The sequence below is a fragment of the Spodoptera frugiperda genome, chromosome 1 (genome assembly GCF_023101765.2).
Source record: "Spodoptera frugiperda isolate SF20-4 chromosome 1, AGI-APGP_CSIRO_Sfru_2.0, whole genome shotgun sequence".
NCBI lineage: Eukaryota > Metazoa > Arthropoda > Insecta > Lepidoptera > Noctuidae > Spodoptera > Spodoptera frugiperda.
This window is the reverse complement of record NC_064212.1, coordinates 4,460,180-4,485,506: the sequence shown is the minus strand read 5'-3', so window position 1 is coordinate 4,485,506 and position 25,327 is coordinate 4,460,180. Positions and strand designations below refer to the sequence as shown.

General features: G+C 36.7%; 1 protein-coding gene across 4 annotated transcripts in view; it reads left to right on the top strand.

Annotated features, from left to right (window-relative positions):
• The window catches only part of LOC118273190 (LIM domain transcription factor LMO4), a 147,212-nt gene that overhangs the window by 62,569 nt on the left and 59,316 nt on the right, over positions 1–25,327 (top strand). For 3 of the 4 annotated variants that reach the window (XM_050698006.1, XM_050698013.1, XM_050698005.1), the window contains exon 2: positions 22,958–23,322. In XM_050698006.1, the coding sequence (XP_050553963.1) occupies positions 23,030–23,322 (293 nt within the window). In that variant the 5' untranslated portion in view covers positions 22,958–23,029. Of the gene's footprint in view, positions 1–17,708; positions 17,966–22,957; positions 23,323–25,327 lie in introns of those variants that run through there. The other variant, XM_050698009.1, reaches the window with a different exon arrangement.

The window sequence follows — 25,327 nt, the reverse complement described above, 5'->3', positions numbered from 1 at the left end:
AGTTCGTGACAATTTGTATTAGATGCCGCCATTTTCTACACAAATTAAATGGCCGTCGCGTCTAAAATCAAGCCAGTTGAACTTGTTAAAGTATTCCAGGACGTGTGAAGTTTTAACAAGGTACCTACATCTAGAAACCGTCGCGATACTTAATAGTTTACTTATAATAGACTTCGCAGGTATATGATAGAATGCTTATTAAAATAACAACTAACATGTCACTTATAAGGGCAAATAATAAAGACAAGAAACCTTGTATCGTGATTCACGGCATAAAGTTCTCCACCAAACAAAGAGGTTTTATTAAAGCAAATTGCCAACCTCCTTCGTTCGTGCATACTTTGTATTCGAAATTAAAGTTTAAAAATAATAAAAATTTGAATATGGAACAACTGTTTAATTGTTTGCGCATGTGGAAAGAAAGACAATATGACAAAAAAAGACACAGATGTAATAAAATGGAATTATGTAGTTATATTTTTAATATTCAATTAAAAATTAAAGATCGATATCTTTGTTGAAATATTACGAAGTTTTTATTAACGTTTAAGGAATTATATAACACGCCTTCTATTGCTAAAAATATTTATTATTAAATATCATTTAATCCTGTATCACATAGAACGAAGAAATTTTATTGCCACTAGTGACTATTTTGAAAAATTTAAATCGAAAAACGCTATTGCTCACAGTGTTTAGAAAACAAATTGCAGTTACCCTTGGGACCAATCATAGTTGATGCAACTAGGTTTCAAACTTCAATACTGATTCATAGCCAAAAAATTGTTTTGTGGCCATTTCCTCGTGTCAGTTGAACTCTAAAACCATACACAAAAGGTTGAAAATTGGAAAATTAGAAAACGTAACCATTTTTAGTAATTTGTAATATTTAGGTACCCATAGCTAGCTTTGTTCATGGCGTGACCTCTTTGTCCTTTTGACACCACTCATCAGCGAACAATGGCGACCTGCGCGCGCGCACTCGTACGCTTGGCTACCTGTTTATGAATTATTTAAACGCTTACCACCTTCGTATGTACTTTGTTGACTTTTAGTTTAGAAAAAAGCCTTCTTTTTTAATGTTTTGTTTTTTTATAAAGTTACTGAAACGAATAGGTAGGTAAGTGTATGGATCGAAATCAGTTTTCCACAGAATCTCTCCATCTCAATTCAAAGATTATGGATTGAGATCGAGGTGAAAACATAAATGATCGATTCAACTAACATTACAAACTACTATTTCTGCAACAGCTATGTAGTAATAAAATAAAAATTAAGAACAAAGATCACACATACAGACAGACAGACAGACATATTTTACTGTCAATAGTATAAATCTATATTCATTAAATATGAAATGGCTGACATCTAAAATGGCATGCTATCGTTTATTGCAGATCATATACAGGGAACGAAAAACACGCAAAGTGCATCAAATTAAATTACTTTGCTACATGAAATGCTCATAATATTTTTCTGAAGACATTTTATTATAAAACTTACAACACCCTTTGTAATGTCACTGCCCTTTGTGAAAAAGTGTGAGAGAGCCATGCTTCGGCACGAATGGGCCAGCTCAACCGGAGTGATACCACGGCCTCACAGAAAACTGACGTGAAACAACGCTTGCATTGTGTGAGTGAGGTTACCGGAGGCCCCATTCCCCCTTTCCCAATCTTCCCAATCTTCCCAATCCCCGATTCCCCAATAACCTATAAATTTTAAACCCCCAAAAGGCCGGGGCAACGTACTTGTAACGCCTCTGGTATTTCAAGTGTCCATGTGCGGCGGCGATTGCTTACCATCAGGTGATCCGTCTGCTCATTTACCGGCTTGTTACATGAAAAAAAAACAAAATATATTTTTTTAAATAACCATTTTTTTAAGCATCACGTGTTGCCATACTTACTAAGTATGACGATACGGTACTTTATACTTTATGTCCAAATAAAAAATACCACAAGGCAACTTTGACAGAGCCGCAATTTTTCAAACAAAACGTATTTATTTTTATGTTTCTATTTAAGCGGCAATTTATGGCGTCCATATTTATTTGAATAAACAAATTCTTTGAATTATCATTTTAACAATAATAATAGTTTTCGGCGTCTCTGTGTCTGGTAGGGTAACAGATGGGGTCGGGGACCCCTGTAGAGACTTGTTAACTGCACATACAAACATACATACGTAGATAAATTTATTTTTATCTGCCAATTTACCCCAATCTCTACTATTGTAGATACGCGATGACAGTTATCCCTTAGTGACAAAATGTTAATTCACTTTTAATGGGGAACTGAAGATTTTATCTTGATTATAATGGGCACACATTTAAGTACCATATTTTTTGCAATTTAAAGTTACACTAATATAGGGATGATGACAGGGTATGAAAATTAAAAACGTCACTCGATATTTCAAATCAATATACCTTCGAAAGTATTTGTTTCCGAAAGAAAATTTAAATTACATGTCTAATATTTAAAAATAATCTACAAAACAAGCATTAAAATAAAAGTTAGTCATCTACCCTATTGTAGCCAACTAGTAAACACTAAATAACATATTCACCATCTATTTGAATTAAAAGAATGTAAAAGAGTTTCGTTAATGCGAATTCTTTAGACAGTATTACAGCATTCAGTAAAAGCTTTCACGTTAAAAATTATCCTCGACCGTTCACCTCAATGGTCCAACGGATTCCTGCGTCGTCGAATAAAATGCTTTAAGTGTGAAATCTTGTTTTTGTTTTGTAATTTTTCACGATAAAAAGGCGGTCAAGTGTGAGTCCGACACGTGATAAATGTCCCGAAACATACTAGGCGTACTATTTACAAGTATAACAAATTGTTTAAATAAATATTTTTATGTGACTTTAAGAATGTTTATTGTGTAATGCGCAGCTGACAATGTTGCTGGTAGCCGCGTATTCAACTCTTGCGCACATTTAAAATTATTTAGTGAAGGGTGATCTTTTTTTCTGTTTATTACACAGCATTTATATTAATTTGTATGCTGTCTAGTATAGTATTTACTTCTCATTACATTTTTCAAAGAAATAAAACATCTACGAATCGTCTGCTACACTAGTTCAATATCAAAAGGTCCACGACACACGAACAGAGAATCAGACAATTCCATAAGCGTACCGTTTTCTCAATTTCATTAGGGTACACTAAAAATAATTCGGCGTTGTCGGCGGAGCGTCGCCCGTCCATGGGCCGTATCTCCGGGCCGCGACGCAACAAAAGCGTTATCTTATCATTACCACCCCATCCCCGCCGATAAATTACCATAACTCTCATTTACATGCACCTACGTACCGACGAGCATTGTTTACGAGCCACAGATGACGGATTTTCTTCCGCTTTCCCTCTACCTAACACTGGGATTCGTGTTATTGTGTCTGTATTGTGTAAGCATGTTTATTTTTATTCTGAGGACTTTTCTTCCTATATATCCAATACGTAGTGATAGTATAAATTGTGTATAAAATACTTCTTGATGTCTACAATCGGATTCTATCCCGGTTTCAAGATATTAACGTGTTCAGCAGTTCTATTTAGGTAAATACATTAAATAAGGTGAACTTTAGTCTGTAACTCTGAGACGAAATTTTCAGCGTTGCCAAAGAATCTTCGTTATGCTAAAAGCTATTTTATTGTCTCTAATCATTTATATTTTTATATCTCGGAAGGAATTTTAGTCCACTAATTTGTTGAGGTTGAATGACTTGGGTAGATTCCTGGGTAGTTATCAAGCTGCGAGCTAAATTTTGTAATTGTCAGTAATAAGCGTTAATGTTTTAATGTACACTTAAAATTTGGGGTATGCTGATAAAATGGGAAGTCTTATTACTCACTTACAGAGTAGTTATCCGAAAGAGCTTTTAAATCATTCACAAAACACTAATGGACGTGGGGTAGGGGTGCGCGGGGGGGTGCTACACGAGGGATCCCCTAGCAGATGTAGTCCCCGGCGAGCAATGAAACACAGATATAACAATATAAAGGTGTACGTTTGAATTGCCGTGAATTACAATGCCGTGGAGTAGTCCATGTAGATGGCAGAGTAAGAAAGAATGGTGTCTTAATAATAATTTTACGTAGTTATGTGTGTATTTTGCAAAACTGTCGAACAGATTGAGACTAAAATGGATTTAAGTATCTGGACACGTTAGGTACATCTCCAATTTAACAATTTTATAACACTCTTGTTTTGTCTATAACACTCTATAGTCTATACATGAGTAAGTATGGCCTCATCTAGCTATTTGAAATATTGACGTGTAAAAGTGTTATTTTATAATCTATTTACAGAAATAAATATCATTTATCATTTATCATTTATCATTATTTATGATGTTACTCCAGCGAAGTTTATCTTCCATTCAATAACAGCAGGTTATTTTTCTTTCAATAACTATTATAGAGAAGTAAATAAAGCGAAGTTCATAGATTCCTTGACACGTTTTCCGAGAGAATCCGGAGCCCTTTAATTACGTTACTAGAGCCCGCCCTTGCTCCACATACAGAATGCTACAAGATATTTACATTTATTCTAAACTTTGCTAAAAATATTTGGTTCTTACTACATAGTGACTAATTCGTTAGGTAAGATACAGAGAGCTCTCATTTTGCAGTCGTTCTAATTATTGTGCCTTGACTTTCATACATGTATGCAATACATAATATAACTTCAACAAACAATCAATGTTAAGTCTGAAATAAGAACCTAAAATGTCACGCTCTCATTAATCGCACGTTCAACTATTGCACCAAGACAGGACACAACAGTAACTATAAAATATTTAACGTTAACGTGTCGGTGAGAAATCCAAAAATTATTATTCTCTGTTTCCGTGTGCAGGTACTGCAAGAATAATAAATGTCGAGGGGTCTGCTAGGGGAGACTGAGTACCATTATTATCGGCGGCAATTTAATTAGATCCCCTACGTTATTACCACTGATTCGTTTTATAATGCCCGTCTAATATCCAGCCACCGACCGACACTGCACCACGCTTGTTTGTTCATTAAATTAATTTGACATTCCCAATTAATGTTCCTACATAGCTCTAAGCAATGTTTCCAGACAAATCTAATTTATGACTCCTATACTTATATTACCTCCATATTTCATAGCCATAGTTAGACGTCTCCGTACACGACATCGCCAACAATATATTTCAGATCCAACTAAAATTCAGTTTAAAAACCATAAAATTACTTTCGGAGCGACGGAATTTTATCAGCCGATGCAATCACCCGCGCCGATAGGCTTCCGGCTCATCGATATTCGTAACGAATCGTCGAAATTCAATAATTATCCCGAACACGACTTCATTCACCAAAAAACATTATAAAAAGGTGTGAATGAAAAGAGGAAGGCTGCGTTGGTTTTTTGGGGCGAGCGAGCAGCCGACCAATGCGGTCGCCGCTCGACGGGTTCAATTCACGTGGTGGTACCAAGTCGTGTAGTAGATAAGATTAAAAGTGGGTAAGCGGTAATCAGTGCGCGACCAAACTGGTTGAATGGAGCCCGGACGCCGTTCATTCATGAAGCTGGGATGCCATCACGCGAGGAACAACGCGCCTGCGCCGCGCCGGCCACAGCGCCGCGACCAACTTCGCATATCACTTTACTCGAAATCTTTACGATCATACATGTCTCAGTAATTACCAGTCACCACTTCATTAAGCCGCACACCTGGTCTTGGAACTTGTTCAACAATCGAATTTATTCACAAGGAATTAAGAACCGGGCTTAAGTGGAATTATTCCAATGATTACTGTCAGCGTGTGGCTCGATGTGTCAGCTGCTTGCGTCACCAGCGACTTCCTCATTACCGTCGCATTGAGTCCCTCCCAGGTGTTTATAATTAGTCCGATCTTAAATTTAATTGGAGAACAGATAACTTTGAGTAAGTAGTCAACTCGGACCACATACCTACGGCCCATTTGGGACGAGTTGGGGAAATTAAAAATAAATAAAATTTTTAGTGGTCAACTCGTCCCACTTTTTTTTTGTATGGATTTTTAAACTTTATCAATGTTTGGTACAGTTAGCAACACAAGATTAAAAATATTTTTTTATAGTTTTTTTCTTTACTTTCGTTTTGTGCATAGATTATTTCATATTAAAAAATCCTGACGAAGTAAGAACCTCTTTTTTTAGTGTCGGTTAAATAATTTATTACCTAATTTTTTTTTAGTTAACCAAAATTACTAAGAATAGTAAACATGTGTGGCTTAAACAATGGTCATGGCGATCACTTATGAAGTAAATGATAACATAGATAGAATGAAGTTCCTAGAAAATCTTTTGTTTTCAACAAAGTAATAGAACTTTATTATTTCCACACTAACCCTTTTGCTACTGACTGTACCTTATGTCATTGTGGTAGTGACGTGGGACGAGTTGACCACTAAAAATATTATTTTATTTTATTTTCTGCAACTCGTCCCAAATGGGCCGTAGGTATGTGGTCCGAGTTGACTACTTACTCATAACTTTGTATGACGAAAAACCGGAGGTAGATATTGCTGCAACTGTGCGATTTACTCATTCACATCCTCTGAATACACAAAGTTGTTATGGAAGATTATACAAACTTTATTTCATACTTCTTTGATCTACATAAACAGGTCGAATCAAAGTGTAGGAAATGTGTTAGTAGTATTTTTATTAGCGGTCTTAAATTTATAGTTTGTACAGCAGCGCCCACGCGCGTTCTCTCAATAAAATGGTCACTGGTTCGCGGACCACACTACCACAGTAACAGATATAAAGACGTATAGTTAAAATCAGTTAACGACCTCACGGTACGAATGTTCCAAATCCCGTATGTTTATATTATAAATGAAACATTGATCATCTGTTTACGATTAATCTCTCACTAGTCGAGATAATAAAATGATGCGATCGTAAAGATGGCGCATGGAACATTTTATAGGAAAATTTTAAATAGAAGATTAATGGTATTTTTCTTAAGTACATGATAGATAACATTGAAATATGATGTATTGTTGTGTAGGGATTATGTTTAGGCAATCGTATTGTTAACTTTATAAATGAGGGACATTAATAAAATACGCATATTTCCTGTTTTGTAGTAACAAAACCAGATAGTCAACATACTCCGAAAAGCTGCACGCATACAGCAATATTGTTATTGAGAAAATTATTATCATTAGTCTAACATAGTAATTTTATATAGCGTTTTAAAATATATTTTTATAGCTTTATGCAAAGCTAGCGTTATATTTACGTAAAGATTAAAAATACACACGTTCTCCTTTGATTGCAACCTTGATCTGTTATTAATTTTACGCTTATTTTCACCGCGCCCTGCGATGACTCATGCTCTTGCGCACATAGTTATTAATTCACTCACAACGGTAAAAAGCAAGTTCTACAGTTTACCTGAGCTTTGGATACTCCTGGGCCAATGGACTTACTAATGAAATCTTTATTTTTGTTGCAGGTAATACGAGTTTTAATTTAAGTACAATCCTTACTTGTGAGTAAATGTAAGAGATAGAATGCAAAACTAGTCCTACTTTACATGGCTAAAGGTACTAATTTGCTGCACAGCTTTAAAGGCCTGAGCTACAAAAATGCTGCTTCTCTTTTTGTTTGGGGTAGCTGCACCAATTGTAACAACGTAATTTCTTAACGTGAGTTTAATGTTATGACAAACATTCCCGTGTCCCGGTCCCGTGGCGGGTGATCGCGACGGGGCGGCGCAGCCGAGGAGGGGAGGGGGGAGACCGGAATGCGGTCTACCTGCGCGGGACCACCGCTAATCAATTTAGCTTTTATTATCGTACCAATAACGCTTCATTACAACTTCTAGATTTATGTTCACGTTGTTTGCTTTGCTCTCCAATGTTTTTGTGACCGGAACATCTATTGGCTAGCACAAGCACACTAGTACTTTGGAAACTTGCCTAGGATATTTTTTATGGGCGACCTACGTTGGTAATGTTCTGTCGCGCTCGTTAAACTAACAAGTAAAAGAGAAAATCATACGCATGGAAACGGCTCGGTCTGGTACAAATACAAGAGCTTTTACCCTAATGCCAATGACACACGCGACAAATAAAATGTACCATTTAGTGACTGGTTGACAGTCATACGAAAATTTAAATGTAGTTTTGTTATGTCGGATATAAAATTGTGTCGCAGTCACAATGGTTGGTTGGGACCACCTGGTTACTGTCTGTAGGGCCGTCAAACGTCCATCAACGTGAACTGGGGCCGCCACTTATTATCCCGTCCTGCTATATAATAAAACTTTTAATGCACTCGTCAAAACGGCGTTGAAGCGTAATCCGTGAAGGGAATGTGTTGCTTCAATGTTACACGATTGACGGTATAGGATTGTTTAGTTTACCATCCTAGAAGGTATACTGCTGAATGTTTGAAGGGAATGAGGATAATTCTCAATCTAAACTTGTTTGTTTGATACGGGCTTTTCCATCCTTTCTCAGGAATTACGAGCGATGTGAATTGTGATTTCCCATATTTGTGTACCTATTTACTCTTTACTTCTAGCCCTTGTATTACCTCAAACTTAGTCGAGTTAGTGAATTGATTACTTGATAACTGGCAGCCAAGAGTGAAATCTTGAGGTTTGAACCGCCCATCAGGTGATTAACTTCTAAACACTAACTTAAAAAAAATGGGAACCGCCTTCAATTTTCTTTACCGCTTTAATTTTTAAAGCATGTATTAAGCCAAAGAGATAATCACGCACAAACATATATATGTACATATGGGTAAAACTGAAAAACCGCATCAAAATCGGTTCAACCAAACGCGAGATAATCGCGCACAAACATACATACATACGGGCCAAACTAAGAACCTCCTTTTTTTGAAGTCATTTAAAAAGTCTGTACTTGAGGTACACCTCAATGTTCCCTTTCCGAGAATATTACCGAAGTACTTTACAGTAATAGTACCTACATGATCAACAACGCAATTGAAGAACCACTATGGAACTGCTTCACAAACATTGGCATCCAATCTTACGCTTCATACTTACGCTCACTTATACTCACTTATGCTTGCTTGCATTAGCCATACAACGGCCTACATCGTGTTTACTCATATACTTCATCAGGCCGATGACTTCCAAATAGGAATTCTTCTCAAGCAGCTCAACTTCATTCTTTACTCGTAATAAAAACACGTGGAAATCGGTTTAGACGTTTCTGAGAAAACTGGAGACATACGAGTATCTATGTAATAGTAAGTTGATATTGTAAGCTTGGGAACAAATCATCGAAATTGGTCGAGCTGTTTCTGAGAAATACACGGAGGTTTATAAGTTATTGCTTGCCGATGATTATGAAACTATTCGGAAATTGAATAGATCAATCATTTTTGGGTTGGGCACAGCTGTTATTAAAGTTTTTATTTATTTATTTATCGGTAGTAGCATAGGGTTATTGTGATCTGTAGTTGTGTGATTCGTAGATCGAATTCGAAATCTTAGTCACGGTAATCGCAAAACTCAACCGTACAAACAAGGCAGTACTTAACAAAGTACATAAAAGTGACTCATTTATATTAAGACAAAAAAACTACTTCAAATTATTTTAATAGTCTCTGAGACCACGTCCCGCAGACCGCCCGTCGCTTTCAAACAACTATCCAAGTCTGATGTCAGTCAATGTCATTCCTCATTCATTCAGAGATAACAAGAATCCAAATCGCCGGTGCATTCGATCAAAAACTAAACTTTTTATTCAACAAAAACAGTTTTTAAGACACCCTCTTGACTTTTTTTTTACTGTCAATCTTTCAAATTGTAATAGTTGTGAGTCAAAAGATTTTTTTTCTGTCTGTCTTTACCTAGACTTTTTTAATGTTTAATGCTTATCAAGTATCTAATTGTCATACAAATGCGTTAGTTTATACTAACAATATCGGTACAATAAATTCGTCAGCTCCGTAAGCTCTAAACCTCAAAAATTAGGTAAAAAATTAGGAGAAATCTGCAAGATTTTCAAATTATGGTATAAACCTGTATGGTAACTTTTGATACAGCAATTCTACTACTTTCCTTCTTCTTTTTAAAAAGCAAAGTTATTAATTGAAGTATGTATTTGTTTTCCTTAAGATATGCGACATAATTTTCGTTCATGCTTTCATAAAGAAATCGCTACTTTATATAAGGTCTCCTAATTTATTTTTACACAATACACGAGTAGCAATTATTGTAAAAAAGTTAAATAACAATGTTTGGTTGTAACTTAACTAAGCGAAAAACTGTCTAAATTTAATTAGTTGTTTAACAAAAATATTTGTTCTCCAGCATGACTTCGCCTCGGGCACATGGTAATTAGTCAGTAATGAACGAAACTCTCGATTAAAATCGTTTTAAACCATTTTTTTATAGAAAAACTGCGATTATTTTTAACATTTCAGTCATTAAAAGTATCAAAGGCCTTGTAATGATGATTATCCTTTTTCGTTTCCAAGTTTTTACTGCGAAACTTAATTCTTTTTGATAAATGGTAGGTTTATAAGTAAAGGAAGAGTTTGTGTTGTTTTTAAAGCAATATATTAGGTAGATAATTATATTATATAAATAATTAACCAATTAGGTACAATGTGTTGATCTTAAGGTTTGTTTTACCTTAATTAAACCAAGCTTGAAAAGAGTAACGGTGGAGTTTCTTGCTCGTTCTTCTCCATTCGAAGCTACACTTTGGAACGATCACCTAGCTTCACTGACAGACCGACAGACGGACAATTCAGTTAGACGTTTCAAAAGTGCCTAATTTGGGATTAATTGCAATAAATACTTTTAATCTCAATAAACGATTACGAGATTCTACACCTCTTCGCGGATCCCACAAAACACGATCAATTGAAAAATTCAAAGTATGAATTTCTCATTCGTATTCACATTGATTTGTAGAAATGGAAGTTTGATGTCGTGACTGTCTGTGAACCCCGAATGAGTCGGTTATAATGAGGCCGCGGAGGCCGGACTATTAACAACATCAATTGAGTCATTTATTAAGCGGCCCGCACAAAGAAGTTTCCATGTCAGCTAATTAGAGGTATTATTTGATTGAAATTAGCTACATTTATTATAATTGAACCTTTTATAATCCCAGCAATAGCTCGGAGCAATGAGTGATCAAAGAATATAATTAATAGTATCCTGTATATTAATAAACAACAAATAACATGTTTGTGAGGACAATAAGGCTGAGTTATACGATCCTGTTTTAGAATTTAATGTTGCGGTTGACATCGCATGCGCAGCTAACGGTAGAACATCAGTTAACCGCTTAACTTAACAGTTATAGTACAAAAAGTATGCATAAACGAGAGACATTAATGTTTAACGTGTTGCTTCGCTCGCTTTGTTAATGGTGTTTCCGTAAATGTAAAAATGGTTGTGGAAATGTGTTGGAAGGTTGTGGAAAATGATTTTCTTACTAAATGTTTAATTACGTGCAATCCCAAACTACTACGAATGCCGTGTCAGGAAAGCGAAGTCAAAGACAAAATTATTTATTTCAAATAGACCGGGAAGGCACTTTTGAACGTCAAAGGAAATATTATAAAAAAAATGTGTCTGTCTGTCGTCCAGTCCTCTACTAAAGCAATTTCCCGTTCCAAAGTGTAGATGAAGAAGAACGAGCAAGAAACTTCATAGATTACTCTTTTACTCGAAGAGTCTGTATAGAACATGTTGTTTGTAACTTACTCACACAAAAACTCAATTTCTAAAATTTTGATAGGTACAATATTAATATGTATAATATAAATAATGACATGGATTCTTTACACATAACAATACATATAAAACTTATTACTTTATACCTCGTTGCGCATGCGATGAAGAAGAGCAAAAATGTTCACCAATTACCAGTACTAGGTGATTAGTGCAAATAAATTACTCAAGAAAAAAACAAATCAATTAATTATATCTGTATGATTTACGCACACTATTAACATTTTCATTCAACACACGCATAAAACTACACACTGATGATTTTGATCACGTAGAAAGAAAAACTAAATAAATCAAGTAATCATCAAGAATTTTATTAGTGAAAATGCCAAGATACGTATCTTATGGAGGGTAGAAAGGCTAGAAAGTAACTAGTTTACGTTTGTGTGCAGTAAAAGCGATAAATTAACATGGAATCGTGGTTATCTCGGTGCGTCTGCGCAGTGCGCCGCGTCTTGGTGCGCTAGCGCATGTTCGATACGCGATGAGCTATAAAACGGTGTGAAAGTGACCGAATAACAACATTATCTACCCGGTGCGAGATACAATAATAAAATTATACGGAACCACTGTTGTCCACGAGATAGTCTTCCGAGACCCTCTAATATATTTACGAGGAAGTATTTATTGGCCCCTATTTATTGTTTTTTATTTTATTCTATCACCGAGATTGTACTTAAAGATTGCTTTTATGGATTTTTGGTGTAGTTCATTGAAATGAGATGTGTTTATGATTACGATTTAGTGAAAAGAAAAAAAATTTGAACATGGTTTATCCTTAGGAATTTTCTAATAATTATTTGAATATCAGAATTCTACAATTAATTATAAAAAAGAATGTGGAACGAAACTTGAGTGCAAAATAATGTTGAAGACTTACTGTTAGTTACCTCCAGCTATAATATTTTCAGCTTGATCCCTAGATTCGTTAAAATACTTCCACACCACTTGTTGACATTTTGGATATTAAAACTCTTTGCAGGAGTGACAATGAACCTATGAGAACTTATGAATTTGTTTCGGCATTTCTTCTTAAAGTAATACAGCAGGAAATGCCCACCTCATCTAGATTTCTTTTTTATAATAATTTTGACGTGTAAAAGTGCTATTTTGTAGCCTATTTCATATGCCTCGTTTCATTGTTTTATTGAGTCTAAAAATATTATATTATAAATTGCATCTTGTTACAAATATCCTTTATACAAGACAGGTGTATGCATTTTACACTTCTGAAGTAACAAACTGAATCAATAATAATTAATAATTCATTGGTAATAAGAAATTGCAATAAAATTAAATACTTCTGTATTTCTGTCGTATAAACATTATTTATTATTTTATTTTATGATCATATGTAACACTTGTACGTTAATAAAATTAATAAATAGTCTACCTACATAATCCTTATTGGTTTTAGTTTAAAACATTTATTTTTATGTTCTAGTTTATTAATTAAAGTTACGGTTCGAACATTTTTTTATGATATATTTTATTATGATGGTAGGTATAAGCCTGTAAACGAGCAGACGGATGCTGATGGTAAGCAATCGCCACCGGACACATGTGCTCAGTATATGGTAATAAGCTCACCCCCTATAACGTGAGACTTGTAACACAAATGGTGAAAAGTATATAATGGGCTAGCGTACCTTTACCTACCCCTTTGAGGATACAAGGAGTAATGTTGCAATAAAAAAATGACAATCAGATTTTATGGCAAGATTTTTGTGTCTGGAAACAGTTAGGGTACTGCTAAATGACATTAATCTACTTCATGCCTTTAACCATACATATAACTAAACACATAAAGAAACTGAAATACAACACAAAATAACTGCTTCCATTTTAAACTTTATAAGTCAAGTAGTCGTTCCTAACCAATAATATTTTGATAGCATTACTGAATAATAACCGAAAATAGACCGGCAGCTAGACAGACCGAAATAGAATGGCTGACTTTAATGTGTTAAAATTGTATAGTTAAGTTTTATGTCATCTCCGGTGGTCGAAATACCGATCCTTATTGGGAAAAAGAAACAAAAGTAGTGAATGGGAATTGATTGCCTGATCCTTTGTAGGAATTCTTTAATCCTAAACACTAAAACTAAAATGTAACCAGAAACATAAATAAATAGTATTCATTTTTACGAATGGGCCGGCTCGACTAGATTGATACCACGGGGCCTTCCAGAAAACTGACGTGAAACAACGCTTGTGTTGTATTTCATCGTGTGTGTGAGGTTAGTGAAGACCCAATTAGCCACCTCCTCAATCTCTCCCTCCCTCACCAAAGGCAGTCAACGCATTTGTAACGCCTCTGGGGTTTGGGTGTCTTTGGGCGGCGATTGTTTACCATCAGGTGATCGTGCTCGTTTACCGGCTTATTCCATACTGCTACAACTATTAATTTTCAAAAATATAAAACTCAATAATATTTTACCAAACTTAAGAATACAGTTTGTACCCTTCAGCCGTCGTGATTGCGATCATTGACCCAAGAAGGCAGTTAAATCAAATAAATATCGAACTATAGGTTAATGAATTTTCCAGATTTATATACTCAACGCATTGTTTAGATAAGTAATTTAGAAAACAACGGCTAATTAATTTCGTAATTATAATAAATGTTTTCGGCGCTGGTTAGGTTTAATTAAGTCTATTTGCTCGTGTACGTGGTAATTAATTAATTTCGCTATAAGTGGATGAAAAAAAAAATGATTAGATAAAAATTTGTTCTTGAGTTAAATCATGTTTTTTAAGGGGGAAAATCATCCAATGACTTTTCCCGCCTTGGGCGAGAAGAGAGGAAGTTCAGATTATCACTGACTAAAAACCACCACGTTCCTATTCCTGCTTTTCGAGTCGGAGCCCCGATAAACCCACGGGGTAGTCCGCAGCTCCAGATCAGGCATAAGCCTTGCTGGGCGTCATCTATGGTGGTCTGATGGCTCTTTGAGGTGCGCGCGAAACGCAACACGCTGCACGCACGGGTAAATCATGGTTTTACTGTGCCTATAGTGGATTTACTGCAAAAAGTAAAATCTGTGAAGCAATACTGAAACATATATATGTAAGAAACACTTAGGGTAACTAGACGAATTAAATACCTGCCAGAATACTTTCTAAGAATCGAATTAATCAACAACTAATCCAAACATTCAGATATAGACTTATTCAATAATATTAAAGTATCAATAAATCAATGAATTTTTCTTCACTGCAATTTTGCAACGATTCAGTTGAGACCTCTCAAGTGCTACCTAGTGTGGTCGCCACTTGACATTTTTTCAGCACAACTCAAATTGTACAGATTGAAAGAAACATGTTAAACATAAACATTAGTTTTTGACAACTTGATGACTGTTTTGGCGCCGTATATTACGTCTAGGATAGTTTTCAAGTGTTTATTATCTGTAGGTAAGTTAAACTGATAGATACAGGCAAAATCGGTTTTATGGTTTTCAAAAACAGTATTAGATATCAGTTGAGATCAGAGTAACCAAATTATCACCTAAAAAAAGGGATAATAATACGTCTTCTATATTTATACCTTAGATTGATTATTAAAATTCATTCGTACCTCATGATAGTTCTTCACATTTCTTCTTAGACAAATGCTGGAAATCTTAAACTGTTGATCACTGTTTTGAATGCTTTCCTAGATACTTTCAAATATTAGCAAAGGCAACTTCCAGATTTAATTCACAGTAACACTGAGTAAAAAGAATCCTTTCAACCAAATATGAACTTAAGTCCTTATGACTCATAGTTCACCAATGAACAGACAATCAAAAGTTAACAAAAATTGCGCAAGAATTTACACGTCACACATTTCTTTGGATCCACGACATCGATGACAGTTCTTTGACCCCTGACGAGGTAAATAATAAAAAAACAAAATAACAATATTTATGGTCATAACTGCGTGCCTGATGACATAAAGTTCGTTCACTGATGGAAACAATGGATGCATCGGTTGCCATTATCACTGTACGACCATCAGATAATAATGAGCTGTCGAACGATACACGTAAATGCCTGTTTTATGATCAGTGTCATATTAGCAGTTTTTTTTTTATATACGAGTCTGCTTAGTTACTTAAGTAACTGATCACTTCATATTCCCCTATAGTAATTTTATTACCCAATACCAACTTCTTTGTATCCCGACTTCATCGAATTGTAACTATAGAAAAGTTCAAAATTTAAAATCCTTTCATTTCTTTACCTGACTGTGATCACAATGATTCCTAAACTTTAAACTCCTACGCATTATCGACCACTTGACTAACTCAAGTTTCAACTTAAGTTGTCGTTCATGATATGCAGTATACAAATAAATATTTGACGTCAAGACTCAATTAAGATTTTAACTTGCACCCTAATAAAGATAAGATAAAGTATAATTTACGTTGGCAACCACTTGAAAAACCCTGCTGAAAAGAAATTAGTCAAGTAAAAGATAGCGTTAATTTATGTGACGAGTGACAAAAGTAAAATACTCGTATTTTTATGTACGTAATCGTGAATTAAGTAACCTCAAAAGACAAATTGTCAAAAATTCAAAAACATAATAAATGTGCAACGTGACGCACTTTAGCCATTATTACAATTCAACGCTTGCGTATATGAAACACGTGATTCTGGGTCTGATTTAGTTCTATACAACTTCATAAGAATTGACATCATAATACTTGAATGAGCTTAGATTCACAATCAAATTAACAAGACTTCCGAAACACATACACCTGTTAAAACCGCTTAAAGAAAAACAGACTTCACATAACACTGTTGTCGCATATCGACAACTTAATCTACACAAGATTGCCATATTATACACTACACTACAAATTATCTTACTCCTAAAATCCACTACTTATACCAGCAATCTCGGTAATAAGAGTTCTTTGCCTTGTATCAAAGTAAATACAAGACAGCAATCATGGCTGGTAGTGGGGCTAGCAACAAGTTCAAGTGTCCAACACTCCAGGCCCGCCCGCGGCTGACATTTGTAGCAAAACGTTCTAAAATTACACACTGCTCACTTCTATCACGAATACTTAATATATTTGTTGGACGAGGCACAATTATGGTCAGTCCGCCGTGACGGACCGCTTCGTTTGACGTAGAGCCTTGAACATAGCTACGCTTTCGGATGAGGCATGGTATGTAAATCTTGTGAATTTGTGTCCTGTGAGACAAATGTAGATGTTTGGTGAATAAAGGAATCAGATATGATTGATAAGAGTCAAAATACGTGCAAAATTTTGTTATTATTATTCTTTTGGACTGTATTTAAGACTGGAATGCCACAAGGGAGCATACTAAGACCTATCATACAAATTAATTACTTATTCGGAACAAAAATATTATCACTTTTAAAAATTCTATTTCGTCAAAACAGGTAAACAGGTACTTTCCCCATCTCTTAGGCAATTAGGTAAAATAGATTACAATCAAAATTTTGTAAACTTGTTCGTAATATTAGAAGGACATCAGATCAATGTTATCCAATTATGCGTTAGTGTCGGCACCTTTGTTTTTCGAACTAAATCTTTATCAATTTAATTAATAATGTTGTTTAACAGATCCTATATCAAAATTTTTATTAATCTTTCATCAGTTAATTAATTTATCGCGCGTAGATCATCTTTTTCTTTCTTATCTGCGCGTAATTTGTAAACGGTAGCTTTATACGTTGCTGATTTAATGTTTGATTAGCGATCGTTATCAATTTTACAAAGCAAAGCGAAAAGCGACTTTTTGAATTTAATTTCCTTTTACTTCAGTACCTACATTTTGAAGTTTTATCTAAAGTTGATTATTATCAATAGGCTAGATTAACGTTAGGGAACAGGTCGTTTGGCTGTTTCTAATTGGGTGCTGTATTATCATCATTATTTTCCTCTTCAGTCGTATTGTGTTATGATAGTGGTCGGTTGCTATTGAAACCGATGCCTCCTCTATTATTCGTGGCTCGCGGTCGTCCTCGGTCAGCCGCCTCTAATTACGGGCGAGAGCGCTCGATCTGTCGGAGACAATGTCTACACTTGTACGGTCATTATTACGTGTTTTTCGTCACGACACCTGCTTGGCGGCAATGACAAATCTTTAGCCATTAGTGTACTACAAAACGTTCCTATTAGAATTCTTTACGCGCGTGCGCCTTTAGTTCATTCACTTAAAGTTTTATTGCTATAGGTAAGTCCTCAGAAGAGACCCTAACGAATTAATGACTCGTGAACATGTCTCTTGGAGTTATTATTAATAGTGTATTAAGTATTAACATGTAGGAATAAATTTCTGTGATGCAAGTTATTAATTGTAGCGGCTATAAATGACTTAAGTTCTACATTAAAATTAACATTTTGAGAATATTCATGAAGCACCCAGCTATATGTCTTGGCAGTAAATTAAAGTTATCGTGTAATAAAAGTATGTGTAGCAAACGAGCAAGTATTAAACAAAAATATTGTGGGCAATGTGCCGTTTCTTTGTTACTTATATGTGTGTACGTGAATTGTTAATTATTAAACAGTAAAGCTAGTAACAAAGCAAGGACGGTGTGTTTCCAAATACTGACTATTCATGCAAAACCCTGACACGACTGAGTGACAAGGTAAATGATAAATAATTACCTAAAACTATGGTAAGCAGAAACATAGAAAACAGTCAAAATAACAGAAAATTAAACAAGGACGTTAGTTGTTCTTTTAAATTGACTTGGTACTTAATTTAGTAGATACAAATCATTAATTTATTTTGGCAAGGTTAGACCGTAGACGCTTGTTCCAGTTTTTGTGGTCTAGTGTGTTTGTGATGTGTTCACTGTATGCTGATAAGAGGGTAGGTACAGATAATGCAATTAATTAAAATAGTGTATTACATTAATTGTTTTGACTGGTTTTTCCTAGTAGGTTTCCCTTGCTTACTCTGTCTCTGTCTTTATTAGAGATTATGAATCTATTGCCCAACATTTATAGTCCCAAATATTATTGCATCTTCGTCCATGTAATTTTATTATCAACTGGTTTGAACCAGAAATCAGTAGCATAGTGGTATCTACCTAAACTATCTATTAATGCAACAATGCTCTTACTCTCCTTTGCGAAATGCAATTTCCTCATCCTCATTGAAATCATGTTATTTTTCTTGTTGACTATCAATTTTTAACATAGTACTTATGTCTTCTACTTATTTGCCTAAAACATTCAGTTACAAATAACACGATACAAAACAAATTCAAACATTTAAAAGCGGTATTTTATTTAATAGTCGCGTAATAACCATCATTCGGAATATGGCACACAATTTTGTTGGCTCTGATACCGTCGTGCGTCAATTACGTCGTTTACCACTCATGGTCTCTATAAAATTATCTATGTGCTACGTGATTCTTTAGTAATTACCCACCTATCATGGAATAACCATTTTAAAATACACAGATGTATAGGGAATGTATGTACATCGATCAAACGGTTCTTGCGGCCGTTTTGAGGTCACGCCGGATGAATAATGCGCCGGCCACATTAACGGTCATTATATGCAAATAATATTACACACATTAGTCTCGTGTACTCCATACCCGTTTACTATAAGTGGGCTGATACATTCATATTGCTGCTATCGCTTTTCTCAACAACATGACTCGATATTTTATTCTTCAATAATCGAATACAACTCGTACATGATCGAAGAATAAACCTGTAATCGCACACAGCGCTGAAAGTCACTCTCACCTAATGAAGCATGACAATTAACTCCTGAAAAACTTGAATTCGCATCCGATTGGATAAAATTAATCAATGGCAGACCGGTGCCGTCAATGGAATGGATATTTTATGTTCCCGTGGGCGAAGAGTGGGCTCCAATTTGTCCGCAGTTTTTTAATTAGTATGGATGTGAGAGAAAACGAATTGGATTTATGCTTGCGACCGACGTGCGCTGTGCTGTGATTATTTGCGTGGTGCAATATAAAAAGCAGAAAAAAGGCTAATATTTTATAGGTTCGTTAAAACGCGGCTCATTAGTGCAGAATTAATATTACTGGCGTAGTTGTTTGTCATTAGTTCAGCTGGGAATTAAAATTAATTGGCATTTTTGAATGGGCCTCTTAATTTGGATTTTAATTTGGCCACATCATTAGGTGGATTATTTGGCTTCATACGTGACCTTAGTGTGCGGTAGATTAAGACGTTACGTCACGTGTTTGGGTCCCGCGTGCCGGCGCCGCTCTCCGCCGCCGGGGCCCCCGACGCCGGGCGCCCGGTGCGCGGCGTAGGGTCGGCCTGGGGTGCCGCTGCAGCGTCTTCCGCCCCGCTCCCGGCTCTAATTAGGCTCACATTCTCATTCCGTTTTCGCGTTTAATTTTGCCGGCGGTTTCGCCTTAATTACATTATTCGCGGCGTGCGGGCACCCGGCTGTTCTTGGGAAACCCTGTAGTTAAAACAAGTGACCGATACGTTTACTTACATTACCCTTTTTTAGATAACAATTTTCGTTAGTTAAGCCACTTATTATTTTTTTGGAGTGTTTCTTTCTACATTACTGTTACAAATTGCTTTGTTCCGCAACTTTTGTCACGTCACTATGATAAGTAAGTATGATTAATAACCTCTATGGTTTCCACGTCAAACTGTTTGTGTTTGTCATTGTATTATCTATTTTTTTGGGAAATCGACGAAAAATAGAAATCTGTCGTATCATCGCGCTTATTGTAGCTGACAAATGTTTTAAAAAGTAGACGTAGGTACGATGGAAAGCGCGGAAATAAATATTCACTAACAAGATGACTTACACTTTCGTTCGGAACCTGCAGCTCATCGCGGTAATTGAAAAAAAATCACTTAACAGGTAAATAGAGGGGCTCCGAGGAGGCTCATCGCACCGCTTTGTTGTCGGGCGGTTGCTAATAAGATTTTTAAACGGCAACAAAGTATCCAATCAATGGGGCTTGAATAATGAAAACGGCACCTGCCAAGTTCTCAGCCCACCCCCGGCAGCCTAAACACGCACAACGTGCCCAAATAAAACATATTTTAAACCTTAACCCCGACGACAATAAGATCCATTTCAGCAGAAAAGCAGAACGTTTAAATTCAAATAGACATAAGTTTGAGTAATTATGCACAATTGTTTCGTGTTCCAAAAACAGGCATTTGTTTTTATTTATGAACAGGTATTAGGCAGTCAGTGTCCATGACGATTTATTATCTATTTAATATTAAAAAAAGAATAAAAGAACTTTTTAAATATCTGATATCAATTCTATAACTAAACAACTTAATGAAATGTCACTAAACGCATGTGGTAGATAATTTAATTCAATGTCAGTGGTGGAAGCCCGAAGCAAAATGATTCCAATTAATATGTATTTTGAATACATTATAAATAATATAATCAATATATGCAATTAACAGTCACAAATCGTAAACAAATATTCCGATACTGAATATTTATGACGTTCATAAAGTATAATAATCATTATGAACTAATTTCTAGTATCGTATTATGAAGATTTATTACCATAATCTAGTAGGTAATTATTTTAGTCTAATTAACAAAAGAAATATTGATACAGGTTATTGCGAAAACTGAGTCACAAGTTCACTAAAATAGCAATACTAATGTAGGATATGATTTCAAAGCTGAGAATTAATATTTAAAGGACACAAATAAACAAAAATTAGAGTCTAGGTACCATAGGATCATTTAAGTACCATTCTTACATTCGCCGGTTTAACAATTAAACAAAATATTCGTTAACTCCATATTTCATTTAGCAAGACGGATCAAAACTCTGACTAATTAGTACTAATGACTACTCAACAACACACCAAAGACGCCTTGAGAATAAATTATTAATTAAAAGAAATATTCTATGAAGCATAACCGTTTCCTTGAAGTCTACCACGTGAAATAGGAAGTGAAACACGCAATGTTCGATTAAGAGCTCAAATCCTCAATTCGAATGCCTAATGCGTTGCAGAATTAACTAAACAAAGACATTAATACCCTCGGATCGTAGTTCGGGGCGATTTAACGAAGTGCGATAGTTGCGCACGCGACGCCGCTCATTAGGACTCACGCAACTGCCGCCAGAGCCACCGCACCGCCATTCACGCCATACCTCGCCCTTATAGCCTTCATTAGACATGCTCGCCAACAAGTATAATGACTTTCCTCACGCTCCTACTGATGTTCCACCGTGATCCTTGATGCAACTCCACGCAACACTCCGACCATTGTGGCAATTGTAACAAAAGTCTACTGAGTTAATTAATCTTGATGCGTTATTTCATTCTGCTCATGGAATCACAACTCCTAATAACACAGTTTATCATGCGCTAAGCGTCGATCCTGACGTAACAAATAAATCTCGACACAGCTACAACCCTTTATCCTGTTGGACACAGAAATTAAGCAAATTACATTCAGCAAAGCAAATCGTTCCAAAAGAAAGGGCTACTGAAATAATTGTCTACTTTACTCTCGGAGAAATAGAATTACAATCTAAATTAATTACGCTTTTAAAGCGTCCGTTATTCTTAATTAGTTTCTGCACCGCAGCGGAAGCTCCCGCGCCCGACTCGCGCTCTCTTAATGAAGGGTAGTTTCAAATCAGTGCGTTTGATCAACTCTGTGCAGTCTTAATTACGGCACCCGTTCCGCGCGGGACAATCCGGTTATTTATGACTACATAAGCTTGATTATTCTTTAATGAATACTTGTTTTAAAACGTTTAATTAAGTTTTATGGCGACAGGGCTGCTCAGACGGCACGGGCGTCCCGCCGCTCCGCCGGCCGCGAGCTAATTGGATCGGGTTGACGCACTCCCCGCGCCGCGACCCGCGCTAACCATCCCTCGCCCCGCAACCCGCACCCTCACCCCGCTCCTAATTGTATGAAATTGCTAATTGGAAAATTTTATAAACGCGGCCGCCCGCAGGCCTACGCCAGAATCCACGGCGCCCTGACCAAGGGCTGCCAAGAAAAATTAAAACAACGGGTCAACATCTCGAGGAGGTCAAAGGGAATTTGCTCTCTGAGCCAAACAGTTTGACTTCAAAATAAATTCACAATTTTCTCCATGTTTTGCTATAGATTGCCCACCCATTCCCATCATCCAAATATTGTTTTCAGGCATCTGGTTTCTATGATGGTTAATCTAACTTGTTGTATTTTTGTCCACAGGGCGTGTAGTTGTGGTGGTCGGTGCGAGCGGTTCCCGCTCCAACCGTCAAGCTGGCAGCGAGTGCGTTGAGCATGAACCCGCACTACCACGGGTACGCGGAGCTCAGCTCGCCACACCCGCCCTCGCCGGAGGCGGCATTCGCTGCCAATGGCCACGACTACCCTCACAACAACAACAACCCGGCACTCAAGGAATGCGCGGGCTGCAACGGCAAGATAGTGGAAAGGTTCCTCCTGCACGCCCTCGATAGATACTGGCACCACGGCTGCCTCAAGTGTGCCTGCTGCGGGCAGGCCCTCGCGGACATGGGCCGCTCCTTCTACTTCAAAGGCGGAATGATATTATGCAAAAGCGATTACACAAGGTGAGTCGGATTTGTTCTTCTTAATCTAATTATTTCCAACTCCACCAAACAAACAGGACTAATTGGTACCTTTTATGGTTCGGTATTTCAAGTGTTCGACTCGCATCGATTTTTCCCATTGATCATCAATATAAGGTTTAGTTTTTAGCCCATCATCTGACGATGACAATGGCGTGTCTGTCAAACGCATCGTGTCCAAAAAAGTATACCGAGAAAGCCGCAGGCGCATTGTTATGAAAATGCTTCGAACCGTTGTGTTTTCTACCTGGGAGAGAAGCAAAAAGTAGACAGTTTTGCACACAAGCACGGATCGACGGCGTCTCGCGGACCAACTAAATTGGTCTCGTTAAAGAACGCTAAGGACTAATTTAAGATGTAAGCAACAAAGTTTTTATTTAGAGGGCCACTAATCAGGCTTTTGTGACAGAGTACCGCGAGTCCGCGACTGTTAGTTACCAAATGCTGCGGCTATATCTACGAATATGGAAATTTTATGTGTCTTTGCGAACTAATGAATATCCATAGCCGTTTCTGCGACGTTGTTGATAAGTATATTGTCTAAGTATATTTAGTCCTTGTAACCAAAGAATAAGACACACAGTTAATAGCAATCTAGGACAATAAATTCCTTAAGTTGTATAGCAATTATGTCCCTCGATTTCCATTTAGTTTTATGCAAGCCATAATCTTAATCGATGTGGAATTACGTACAATCACTTGTGTATAATTACAGTAAATGTTAGTAATTGTTTGCTTCGTTAAAATAGCTAACTACATGTCTCTTTTTATGTGTTGATAATTGTAATGTTCATACTTGAAGTTCCTAGCTAATGTACATTCAAAGTACTTTGGAATTATTTATTGCCTTACCGCACATGAATAACAATTAAGTAAAACTAATAAAACAAAGATTATAGAAATATAATTCTCGATTTAATTACTAGCTACAAGCTATTTTGCTTTAACTAGCTGCATCTGTTTTTATTTCAATCATTAAAATATAAAATTATAGAATGAGACTTCCGACGAAAACAATATTGACTAGTAATTTAAGATTTTATTAAAAGTCTTACTCAGCAGTGTAATAGGAAAGTTGGACAGAAATAGTTAGAAATTGTATTTTCACCGCAGAGGTGACCGGTCTGTCGTAGTCTCGTAGAAGATGCGGGCGGTGTGCGGCGCGGGCGCAGCCTCGCACGTGGACCGCAGCTGTCCGGGTCTGCGCGTTAATTAGCTAAACGCATGCCATTCCATTCAATTATTTTACTTCATTACGGCTATAGACGTGCCACATTTTGTAACATTTTTTGTCCTCAACTTTTCTTTTGATCTTTTTAAGTCCGGAGTCAAATCTTTTCGAGTCATTTATCATTTGCCAACGCCTTGAGTTATCACAGACGCCTATAATATCTCGTTACGCTACTTAGCCCCCTTCTATTTGTCGTTCATATAAATTCGTTTTACACTGATTTCCCTTGTTTACCGGCGGTTGTGAGTCAAACTAGAGCGAAGAGTGGGCCGACCGCGGCGCGGGTCGTGCGTCGTAGATTCGATAAAGCTCGTCTCACAGTTGACAGAGACGGCGCGGCCTAACGAGCGGGGCTGGGGACAGGTGAGGGGCCTCGGAGGGGGATGAAGAAGTGCGGTTCCGTGCATGTCTCTGCTGATTGACCCGCGTCACTCGGCAAACAACAACTAACGAGTCGGCCCCGCGCCTCCAGGTACGGTAATTCGCTCGAATCGCTCCCGCGGCGGTCGCGCGCCGACTTTACTTACACGCCTTCACTGATTGAGACTCCTTAACAAAATTAACGCTCTCGCACGCAAACAACTGGCGCGTTTATCCGCCTCCTTTTGTCCCGATATGATGGATTGCGGTCTCGCTCCACAAAGACGCTGATGATGTTACGTGCAACTGATTACTGTGTACGAACGAATTAGCCGGCGAGGTGTTACGCCTCGTGTGTGCGACTATAAAAGCCTCGGAAGCGTTACATCAACATTA